Raw genomic sequence first — 13248 nt, forward strand, 5'->3', positions numbered from 1 at the left:
CAACCAACACACTTCACATGCACTGTAATGTCCCCTATTTGAATCACCTTATATTTACCCACAAGAGATTAGAGTATCATGGTTCAAGTCTGATCTGATTGCTTTATGAGAACTCTTTCTATGCTTTGATGCCCTCATCAAATGAAACTTTCTCCCCTTATATCTTCCAATGTGAGGGAGGGTCACACCTCTTCAACATGTTTGCCCTTTGTAATGGTCACAACCTTTCACAATCACCACCCTTCAAAAGAGTCACAACCCTTCATCATTTATGGCCATTGAAAGAGTCACAACGTTCCATTATGCCCTTTGAAAGAGACACTTTCATAATTTCTGCCTTCTTTTATTGTTAGGATAACCGGTGAACAACTGAGAGTGGGGGGGGGCAAGGAGGGGGGTTGAATCGGTTGTTAACAGATTATGTGAATTAAAGTACATAAAACCTTATACCGGTATAATTGATTAATCATTAAAGTATAAATGAAAACCAAAGAATCAATACCATGCTTTGTATGTGGAAAACCTCAATGAGGAAAAACGACGGTGGGAAACCCTACCCACAGTCAGATGATACTTTTGTAGCAAGTATATGATTGCAATAGGGGCCTGCACATGCAGGAAGGCACACTGCCTAGAGCGCACTGCTCATCACAATGGAGTCTCACTGACTACAAAGATGTCAACCATCTCAAGATGTTTGGATTACAATCCAAAGAGAAGAATTGTTGGTGATAGCATCAAACATGCCAAATTACAATTCCGATTAAGCTCAATACCGGAGGTCTAGAACCTCTTACATAAACCCAACTCGATCACCTATGATCGACCAAATCCTCTGCACAAATGATTATTAAATTATTCGCTCCTTGCCTGTCTCCATATATCCACACACGATCTACAATGAGATCGTACATACATTTATACCAACCCGGGACCTAACCAATTAGGTTGGCCACACAAATGATAATACAATAGATACATTACATAATCCTGAAATAAAATCATAACATATGTCGGCCTAAGGCCAAACAAACAACATCCAATCAATGAAACATCCCGGAAGCACATCGAAGGATCCACCAACACGTTTCATGCAAATCGGTCCATAACCTAGATAGCACCGGACCTAAATTAGATCCACACACGCCAAAGCAATAACACCAATCAAACGAGGCACGAACACGATCACCATCAGCATCCTGAATCCCTTCTAGAAGCTGCACCAACACCACTTATGCATTACATCAAAGATCTTCAATAAAGCTCTGTCGGTGAAACCCTTACCAGATCAATAAAGCAAGCATACTAGAACATAAGATAGCATCCGATCATCAAGTCAATACCAACTAACTAAAACATACTTCAGAAGCATATGAACCATCCATGAAAACATATTCCACGATCCAGATCATACCGGTGGCAATCAACTGATTATCTTCCCAATCCAATCCACCTACCGGAAGCCGGTAAAAAACCATAGCAACAAGTGTTGACATCAATGACAAAACATCAATGCAACACATAATCAATTCCATCATATGGCCAACAAGAGTCACTTCCTTCTTTACTTTCCATTTCATCCTTCTATTGATTCTTCCTTGATTCACATGCCCCATTCTTTCTTCCCTCCCCTCTCACAAATGAGGTTCTCTTCTCCCATTTATATCTCATGTTTGAGGGAGTCCCAACTTTTCATTTCATGCCTTTTGACCATTCATTAACTTAATTAAATTTGAATTTAAATTTTATTTTTATTCTTTTGTATTTTAATTTTATTATTAAATCCTATTTCAAAGTGGGGACATTACATGCACTCTTTAGGATCTTCTAAGAAAGAATACTTGAAGCCTATTGAGACTAAATATGCATCCTATTTCATTCTCTTGGAGAGAATGTTTGAGTTGCAAGAGGCATTGGAACTAATGGTTATGACAACAGAATTGAATTGGTGGCTTGAGTCCAAGACAAAGCAAGGGATGAGGGTGAAGGATGTAGAGAAGAGTGATGTTTTTGGCTTGATGCATAATATACAATCTCCAACATTACTCCAATTTTCCAAGTCATTAGATATGAGGATTCCAATGCACCTAGCCTTGGAGAGGTGCATGAGTGCATTGATACTATCCTTGACCAAATGAGGGCTCTCGTGCAAGAGGACCCCACATTCAACTAATCATTCGTTGGAGATGGGAAAAGATCAACACTCCCTTGCACATAGCTGCCTATACATTGAACCCAAAGTGTTACAAGCAAAGGCTTGAAAGAGTTACACCCAATAAAGATGTTGAAGTGAACGTAGGGTTCTTTAGGGTCATAAAAAGATGTGTGATCTAGTGGTCATAAAAAGATGTGTGATCTAGTAGGGGTCGACATCATTCTAACAGACAAAACTTACCATTCTTGAGGCGAACAAGATGGATATGGCGACTATGGCACAAGAGGACTCAACTTTGTGGTGGAATTACGATATATTTGACTATGAATCTAACCATTCGATTGCTATCTCAGGTTTCTAGTTCTTCTACAGCTGAGAGGAACTGGTCTACTTATAGCTTCATCCAATCTCTAAAGAGGAACAGAATTACCTCTAGGAGAGTAGAGAAGCTTGTGGTTGTGCATAGTGCTATGCGTCTCATTGACCACAAAACTTTTGCACAAAAATAGTCCAACAACATGGGGGGATGTAGAGCCAAAGGAGCCAACACATATTGATGAGGATGCTACAATTACACAAACAAGGCTGGTTGGTATTAGTTTAGCAGAGCTTGACCATGTGGAGTCCACTTCCAGCAATTCTAATGATGAGGAGCTTGGGAATGCTTAGAGGCCTCACTTCACTCCATTTTGTTATTTTGACATCATTGTACTCGTTGTAATCATTATGAAATCTCAAATGTAGTATAACTTTCAAATCTGACATTTTGAATTTTCATTGTTCAATGATAAATGTTAATGTTCAATTTGAAAATTTAGTAGTATTTAAGTTAAATTAATTTGCCAAAGTTTCATTTTGTAATTCTTATACTCAACTATTTTTTCAAGTACCATATGTATATCAGCGCCGCCCCCCACCACCACTCTGTCATCACCTCCCTATCTTCCCCAAATCTAGGCCTTGGTCCCCCCATCCCCAAAGCTAGTCCCCACATCCCCCATCAGGAAACTCTATGGAACTATGAAAATAGTTCAGATTTACAAATGAAATCCTGATGCATGTTTGTTCCCAAAAAAGAACTGCAAGAAATAGCATAAAAGACTTAAAGAAAAAACTTATAACCATTTTTCCAATAGTATGTTCATAAAAGGAAATTATTTGACATGAAAAAAAAAATTCAAAATATGTTTTTCCATCTGCAAAGGTTGCATATGCCACTTAGAATCATAGGTACCTATCAATTGACCCACGTTAGGCTACATTTAAATATATCCAGAACATTAAAAGACTAGCAAGCTTTAAATAAAATAGAATACCGAAAGAAGCAAAGAACTTAGAAAGGTTGTAAGCATCTAAGCATTTTAAGTCTACGTGCAAAACAATTCAAATGTTAAAAAGTGCCAACAAACCTAAAACATAAATCACAATAGACAAAGAAAAAATATACAACTACTTTTCTAGTAATATCCTCAAAACAGAAAATGATTTGACATGCCAAATATTTTTGTTAACATGATTCTTCATGCACACAAGCTACACATGCCACTAAGAACCAAAGATATTCGATCACTGAACTAAGCTGCAATTGAATATAAACCAAAACATGAAAGGCATACCCAGTGCATAGATTGTATAGTACACAGAAAAGATTGGAATGGAAGAAAAGTATGGTACCGTGTGCCATAAGTGATGAGCCTCAGAAACAGGTATCGTCAATAAAACATGTTTATAGAGTTCAAATAGAGATTGCAAATCAGGCTTGCACACTGTTGTTGAGTTCATCATTGCTGATTTTATTTCCAATGACATTCTTAAATTCCATATTTTTGCTACCTTTGAAAAAGCACCTGTACAAAATTTTGCTGCTAATTGTCTTGCTGCATCAACATCTCCCACCTTCAAGAGAAAACAAATATGCTCCTCTGCAAGATCTTCATCTAGACATCCTAAGCATTCTGCCCTTTCATAAAGATTAATTAAATTCATTGCAATTTCCTCTGCATTAGACACAAAACTCCTGAAAAGCGCCAAACTTTCCAGAACTTCAGATTTATCAAGGTCTATAAGGTTCTGCAAAAATTTAGTATAGTAGCCAAACATTTTTGACGATGTAAGAGTGTTGAGAGCATCTTCATAAACCTGCAAAAACATACTACAAATTAACTATTATATTGCTATCCTCTACCTATAAAAGGCAAGAGGGCAAACACAATATTTATGACTGCTAAACTAGTGCAAGATAAGCATAATTTCATTCTAGGAAATACAAACATTTGACCCAATAAAGTCTTTGAATTAAAAAACAATGCTTCCACTGAATAATTATATGGAAAGAACAACATTGGACTTACCTTTATAATTAGGCCACGTATTTCAACTTGAACAACAAAAATAAAATTAATAATCCCCAAAAGGAAAAGTCAAACTCTCCAAGTATTTTTTTAACATCAAGCTAAACACTCAACATAATCATAAAAAAGGAGGTCCTGGTTGATCTTAAATGTCCTCCAAGAATTTAACTACAGGTCCAGTTTAACTGTAAATTTTCATAAAACCAAAAACAGTGATAATCAAACCAAAAAAGTCAGCCTATCCTACAATTTCCTTCAGTGACCATCTTCTTGAGATAGTTCAAAATTATATATAAGTAGGCATTTATCTTGATCATTAATCAAACTGGAACCTTGGAATTCAAAAAAAAAGAAATTGCAGGATCAAAAACCTACTAAAGTTTAGAAATCATTACAAATATGCTGAACTCTGGCATGGGTATAAAAAGAAAGCACAAGTTTCTAGACTTCAAACACGTGATCCTCTAAGATTGTAAAGTTTGAAGTGGACACGCATCTTGAGTAAACCCAGAAACAATTCATTATTCAAAACTTAAAAATTCAAAGCAATAAAACTTACTATATCCTTCTCATAGAAGCCAGTAAATTACCATTCACAGTGAAGCCTTAGAACTGTATAGGTTTTACAAACTCAACCAAAATAAGATAATCTTCCTATTAGTGCCCAGAAATAGTACATAATACATCTTTTTCTAAAAGGAGGTTGAAGAAATGACACCGAATAATGATTAAAATTTTGTGGCATTCATGATGGATTAACCCTCTCATGTAATGCAGACCTCAATGAAAAACTGAAAAGTAAAAGTATCCGAAAACCTTGAAAGGATGAAAATATTACAAATAAAAGAAAGCCATCTTATTGTAAACATATAATCAATCGCAAACTTGAACATCCATCATATCTATAGAAGGTTGTCAACTTCATGAAGAAATGTATGATTTCAAAACCAAGAATTAAATCAAATGAGAAACATGGTGAAAATGATAAACGGACAATCCCAAAAAAACACCTTTCGTAAAAAGTATTAATAAGTTGTGTAAACCAAAGGAAAAAGAAGAATCTCATTTTCTCCTAGCATGCCATCATTCAATCATGTAAAACATGCTTATGCTAGCATGCCCATAATTCAAAAACTGTTCGAGGAGCATCCACCCAATTTTCAGGTACAGAAGTAATTAAACCATGTAATAATGATTTGCAATGCATGGAAGCAATTGGACCATGATAACCCTAACGATATTAGGGAGATGAAGGTTATACCCTATAGTTTGGAGCATAAGGATCCATTTCTGCTAGTTCACAGGCATTCATATGTAATGGTATGGGGCCTTGGAGAGAATGTCTTTGATGGAGCTACTCCTATTGACTATAGATTCCCTATCCCTTATACATGGGTAGAACAATCGTTAAGCTTAACCATAAGCATGCACAAGGTATGCAGTGATTTATATTTTGGGACTAACATGTTGACACATCCTCTTGATGAGACCTCACAGGTTTATAGGATGCTTGATGAAGATCTGCAATATGATAGAAAGTCGCCCAAAATGGACACTAAAGGACAATGGACACATTCACCAAATTGTCACGTCACCGCACTTGAGGACCAAACGGAGATAGTTACCTCAAGTATTTGATGCTCAAAGGTAAGCAAAATAAGTGTCATTTTGATATTCAAAATTTTGTAACTAAGTTTGGCATGGCATTATGGGTATCAAGATACAAGCAACTTGGTAGGTTTATGATAGATAAGGCACTACACATTTCTAGCACCATGAAGATAAGACAATTGATCAATCTTTGGGATGAACAAGAGATGTGCAAATATTTTTATATAATGGGTCCTGGAGAGATCAGCAAAACATGGAGATTGCATGGGGAGCATTTTATTGGAAAGTTCATCATGAAATTGAAAACCAAAAGCAAAGTGACAGTGCTACTAGAAATCAAGGAGGAAACTCCCAGATGTGTCATGGCAAGAGGAATGGAGCATCAATGGGCAGCAATCACTACCAAATCCAAATGGTATCATCATGGGTTGAGAAACCATGGTGTTTCCATTAAAAAAGTTAGAGGGATCGTAGGAATATTTCAAGGAAAGATACTTCATTATGATAATGTGTGGTTTGTCTTGGATGTACTCACTATCACTCCCCTAGGATGGTTACCAAATGAGATATTTGTAAAATAGGAATTTTTGTTGAATATCACCAACTAAACATGATAGGGGTAAGTGTTGGCTGCAAGGTACATGAACCAAAGGCCATGGTAAAAATGGGTGCCAAATTTAGATCTGTTGTTCTCCTGACATGGTTGAAAAACTCTGCGATTTTTTAGCAGACTCGCGAGTACTCGGAAGCCATATTCAACCGCAAGTCACTCGCTGCAAACTCGCAGCGAGTATAACACCAAAAAGTCACTAAAAATCGCAGGGTTTTGGGTGAAAAATCGGCAGTAAAAACAAAACAAAAACGTTAACTCGCAAAACCTAAATTGCATTACTCATTTTGGACCCTTTCCCAGTCGCAACGGAGGTGATTTTACAATTGCATTTCTAAACCCTAAAATTTATATGCCTTTTTTAGCGATTTATGCTGCGACGGGAGACATTTTTTTTGACGCAGAAATACTGCAGAGATACCAAGTGGAAAATGGCTTGACGGAAGGCCATGTCTATATAGTATATTTGTATTCGCAAAAAAATATTTCATGAATAAAATGATGAATTTGAATCACGAATTAGAAAAGAGCTCAAAGGTAGACCATAGACTCACAATGTATTTTAATTTTTATAATTAGGATGAATTTGTTTAAACAATTGGTAGGATAAATTTATAAAATATATTTTTTTATGATTAAAAGTTTGCAATATATTACTATTATAAATTTATAACTATGTGGAATTTGTTTCACAATTGTGATTTATTAAATTATATATTAACAAATATATAATATGATTACAAATTAAAAATAATATAAAATTTAAAAATTACAAATTAAAAAGTTGTATATTTATATATTATAACATTTTTAAAATGTAAATATACTTATTTTTAATATAAATATATATATATATTGATTTTAATTAATATATTTAATTATAATATATATATATATATATGATTCTATATGTTTTCAAATGTTCAATAAAGTTGCCGAGTTTTTCCCAGAGTTTTTGCGAGTCCCAAGTTTTTTTAAAAATTTGGGCTTTGCCGAGTCATTGCCGAGTCCGATTTTTTCAACTATGGTTCTCCATATGTCTAGCCATTACAACTTGTTATGTTCCATCGCACAATTGCTCCTTTGGAAGGGTTTCAAAAGTGTGCAGCTGTTTGTGGAGGGATCTTCAGTCACTGTGCACTTATTTTCAGTTTCCAAATTGTTGATATTACTGAGTATTGACTGCCGTACCCACTAGCACACTAGCTAATTTCATGAGTATAGCAGTCCTTGGTACAGTAATAAGAGAAGAATTTCTCATGAAAACAAGGGTAGTCCACATGAGCATGTTGAGATGAGTCCAAATTGGGATATCTATGCAAAAGAACTCAGCAACAAAGCACGAGGAGGTTGGGCAATGATGAGGTGTTGTTTTCATAAGACAGCAGTAGCATTCCCGAGACAGCTATGGACCTAATTTCCAGCCCCAACATTGCTGTCATCTTTGTTATCAGCTACCACATTACTTCATCAGCATTTAGACAAGTGGATTTAAATTGACTTCCTGCCATGAGAAAGAGTAAAAGTCAATTGGTAAATTCTAATGGAGAGTTTTCCATTCAAGAATGGCAATCCGTTGCTTCTACTTTGGTCGAATGGCTGAGTTTTGTACAAGTTCCATTACGCAGGACAACGATTCCCACCACCCTAGTGCTAATGTCCATTAGGTACCAAGTGAATTGTGGTGATTTATTTTGAGCTCAAGGGTATAGTCATGAAGCTCAGCTAGATGATTGCGATCCTCCACCATATAGGAAGAGCAAGTGGGCACAGCGGCTAACCAACATAGTAGATGGGTACATGGAATGCAATAACTTCTATGTCACAGAGGAGTTCAGCATAATATTAGGCCTTTAAAAGACAAATCCTAAAGGAGAGCTTGCTATAGAATGGGCATTCAAGAAAGAATAAATGGTACTTCAAGACATTGAAGAAGATCCTACCATCACCATGGCTCTGTGGAAGAAAGATCATTTAATGGCAATCTCAATTTTTTCAAATCCAAAGAGAGTTTTTTAATCACATGGAGTAGGAATCTTCAATCCATTGTTGAAGTGTTCTCAGCTAGTACAGGGCAGTTCCCAGCTGCCACCTTCCTGAAATTAAACAAAGGAACTCAGTTTTGCAGCCAGGATATTGTACTCCAATTGATCATATTGCAAAATTCATGTCTTGGATTGATGATATTGTTCAGATTTAGAGACATGAGGAAGATTTCTTTGCTTGATATTGTGTGTATGAGGTCTCATCTTTTGGGAAAATTAGGTGCCACTATTCCCACAGAAATACTGTGGTTTGAATGGAAATTCCCAAAAAAATGTGACTGTTACAGCCACCTTCCAACCCACCAACAATCTGAATCTCAATCGTCCCCACATTTTATTGGCAGCCATGAAGGAGTTGTTAATCAGACAAAAGTGCTACAGCTATGATGTGAATAAATTCACTTGGAAGAACTAAGCCACAGAAGAAGAGAGTGCTCATGATGATGAACCTTACACAAGTGACGATGAGGTCCTTAAAAAGAGAATTTCACTTATCTGAACCTTTGCAAAGCAATCCAGCCTACTCAGTTATCAACCAATACTTTGTTGATCTTCATAATGTGGTTGCAAAGAATATTGTTGTTCAAATAACCAAGAAAACTTCATTTCCGTCAAGCAGGGCCACGTGAAAGCGTGTATTCCGAATCAGATGAAGTGACTGCTTGTCTAGTGACATGTGGATAATTATGCCTGGTGCTATATTGTGAGTTGAGAAATTATACGTGGATTATGGTATATGTATGAGGTTCAACATATCATCGGGATTGAGGCTGGATAAAGCTGACTTTATGCTTGCAATACCATTCCTTTGACACCTAAGGTGGTTAATCATATTGTTAAGAATGGAGCCACTATTCTGGGCACTTCACATTTTGGTCATAAAACTTCAAAGATAGTTGAAAGTGTCCAAGAGTGTGGCATTAATCAGGTCTATATAATAATAGGTGATTGAACCCAAAGAGGAGCAGCTATTATTTGCAAAAAAACTCAGAAGTGTGGCCTGAAAGTTGCAATTGTAGAGATACCTAAAACTATTGACAATAATATTGCTGTCATTGACAGATCCTTTGGTTTTGACACAACTGTTGAGGAAGTCCACCATGTTATAAATGCAGCTCATGTAGAAGAAGAGAGTGTTGAGAATGGTATAGGTCTTGTGAAGCTTGTAGGTTGCTATAGTGGGTACACTGCCATGTATGCCACCATTGCCAGCAGAGATGAGGATTGTTGTCTAATTCTTGAATCACTATTTTATCTTGAAGGAAAAGTGCCCAGTATCAATGAGCATGAATTCATGCTATGCTGCCTTGGCATGATGTGGACAGTGTTTCCAGAGTTGTCATTGCTTGAGTACAACCAATATTCGGGGCGAAAACAGTGGGGGAAGGACTGTCATGTCCCCTTTCATCTAGAAGGAAAAATATTAATATTTTTAGTTTGCTAACAGTGTATTTTTTTTAAATTCTAAGTTTATAATATAAATATATATTAATATTATTATTAATAATAAATTTCAATTTCAATTTTTGGGGCCAACTTGATTTCCACTGTAATGTCCCCTTCCTAATTTGCCCTAGAATCACAATTGCAACAAATTAGGGTTCGGGTTACATCTTACCAAGTAAAATATCTCTTTAAAATAATCATAGTAGCAAAAATCGTTTAGGGAAAAAATCGGCAAACACTCCGTTGGTGAGGCAGCCACCAAAGTTCAAACACCCGCTGGGACATTGAGCTCGCAGGCCTTCTACCTTCACTGGGCCATTAAAATCACAGGTTTGAACAAGAGTGGGGAATGATGACACCCCAGAAATGGCCTCATGGTAAGAGATCCTCTATAAGTGGTCTCTCCGGGATCAGACCAAGCTAAAATCCCGAGTTTCCTCCATCAAAAAAATATATATATCATATAGTTTATTAAATATTATACTATGTACATTATAAATTTTACATTATTTTTAATTAATAGTTTATTATATAGCTATTAATGTATATTCATAGTCTATGATAGTTTAAATTTTAAAACTACTTTATAGTATTAATTATATACAATAGGGGTCCACTCCTTCCCCATCAAAGTGCCATCTATAATAGTGCAAAATAGTATTAATTTTAAAGCTAGTGTAAAATATTATTTATATATTTGTTCGCATCAAAATCCATGGGGTGGGGTGTGCAGAGAGCTTGAGTCATATTGAAGCCACAATTTCGAGCAGATTTGCCAGCTGCTTCGACACTATCTCATATGCCACCCACAATTTAGGATGATTGAGGTCCTTTCAAATTCGGTTGATGACTGCCATTGCTCCTCCCACTCCTTTATTTAGGAATTTTTAGAGGTCGGAAAGAAAACTAAGGGACAAAATAACAAACTATTTCAATGTTGATTCCACATTGACTCTAATTCCCTCTCAGATCGGCCCTATTTCTGAGCAATTCAGTAACTTTACAAGATTTTCTAAGGTTTTGTGAGTTTTACAACGATTTTTTTCACTTTTTTTGCCATTTTTTGTAGTTTTAAACATGATTTTAACACAATTTAAATGCAAAAATCATTAAAAATTGGGTCAACAATTGGTCGATGATTTTTTCATTAATCGGGATTTCTTCGAAGAATAAATCGGCTGGCTCCAGGATTCACGATTAATCGGGTATAACCGTGATTTTTTGCAGACTATTGCTTCTTTTTAAATAATATGATCTTGAATTTGAATCTTGATTCTGAATTAGAGTCTGATTTTATTGTGGGATCTCAGTCATAGAAGATATGGAATAAGGAGGCATGGTAGGGAACCTTAAGACAGCCATTTTCTCCCCTCATGCAATTCCCCTCCGTTCTTCCATGGCTGGAGAATCTTGGGTTCATCAACAGTGCCTCAATGCAGGAGTTGGAAGGGAAATAGCAATAGGATGCCCTTAGCCGTTCTCTCCCTTTCACAGTGTAATACGGTGCCCTAATGGCTGTTTTCTCCCTAATTGCCACTGTAGCAGGGTGCCCTATAGCTGTTCTCCCTTAATTGCAGATTTCCTTCCTTCCCTATAAAGACTGTTGTAGTATTAAATGTATAATTTAATGCTTATTAATATATAACAGATATGTGCAATAAATTCACATATTAAACTAAACAACAATTTCTATATTACCACAGTCGATTGGAATATTCACAAGTTTTATTCTGATCTGATTATTACAGCGTTCAGTATTCTGTAATCTTCTTTTCCATTTGATCTGGATATTTTCTTATTATTTTATTAGTGTCTTTGTTTCTGATCCGATGATTGTTGCAGATGTAGTTCTCCTTGATCAGAACCGTCATATATTCCAGATCGGAACTTCTTCATTCATTATTTATTTTGATGTGTTCCTTTCCTTCATTACTTAACACTTGTATCTTCTTCTTGAAATCTGATATGGTATTAAGATATCTTTTTCTTAACTCTGCCTCTTAATCCCTCATATGCAGATCTGAGTTATTTTTCCCTTTCTATCTTCCCATGTGAGGGAGAGTCACACCTCTTCATCATATTTGCCCTTTGCAAGGGTCACAACCTTTAATAATTATCACCTTTTGAAAAAGTTACAACCCTTCATCATTTCTGCCCGTTCCTTTCTACTTCCATTAATCCCTCCTTGTTTCATTGCTCCCTCCTTTCTTCTTCCTCCTCCCCATCCTCCTTTCAAATGAGATTCTCTTCTCCCTTTTATATCTCATGTTTGAGGGAGTCACAACTTTTCATTTCATGCCTTTTGACCATTTATTAAACTTAATTAAATTTGAATTATATTTTAATTTTAATCTTATTTTTATTCTTTTGTATTTTAATTTTATTATTATTTATAATTAAATCCTATTCAAAAAGGGTTTGATGGCGGATCAGTGTGGAAGGACTGGTTTCAAGAAACACGATGGTTTCCTTTACAGAGGAGGTGCAGGTTCGAGGTGGCCTCTAAACAGGAGTTTTAACTATGGTCGGACCAATGTTTTTAAGAGCCCAAACAGTCAGAACAGATGGACATGGAAGGCTCCGGTGATTTCAAAATTCTGGAAACAGGATAGTGAGCCTGGTGTTAGATCATCTAGGGCACATCCGAGCGGAAGCTTTGGTGGCTATCGGGTGTTACATTCAAGCCCGAAAGTGGATTTCAAGATGGTTCAAGAGAAATTTTGGCGACCAAATTCATCGTCTAAAGCTGCTAAGGTGTTAGAGGTAAACCCTAATGCAAAGTATAGTCGGGTTCTTTCTGTAGAAATAGCCAATGAGGAATGGAGTGAGTCTATTCGTTTTTTTAATGATAAAGCTCTTTTCTTAAAATGGGGAGGTGCATGGCCGGCTTATTCTAAGATTCGAGCGTGGTGTAATGAACATCGGGGTGAGGGGATAGAACTCGAAACTATAGGAAATGGATTCTACCAGGTTATCTGCCCCACAGCTCTAGATAGGGACTGGATCCTAGAGAATGGCCTTTTTTTTCCT

General features: G+C 36.2%; 1 protein-coding gene across 3 annotated transcripts in view; it reads right to left on the reverse strand.

The window, feature by feature from the left end:
* Nucleotides 1–13248, reverse strand: part of LOC131049986 (uncharacterized) — a 63304-nt gene that overhangs the window by 34116 nt on the left and 15940 nt on the right. For all 3 annotated transcript variants that reach the window (XM_057984106.2, XM_057984105.2, XM_057984107.2), the window contains exon 3: nt 3830–4294. In XM_057984106.2, the coding sequence (XP_057840089.2) occupies nt 3830–4294 (465 nt within the window). The remainder of the gene's footprint in view (nt 1–3829; nt 4295–13248) is intronic.

This window comes from Cryptomeria japonica, chromosome 9 (assembly GCF_030272615.1).
Source record: "Cryptomeria japonica chromosome 9, Sugi_1.0, whole genome shotgun sequence".
Classification (NCBI taxonomy): Eukaryota; Viridiplantae; Streptophyta; class Pinopsida; order Cupressales; family Cupressaceae; genus Cryptomeria; species Cryptomeria japonica.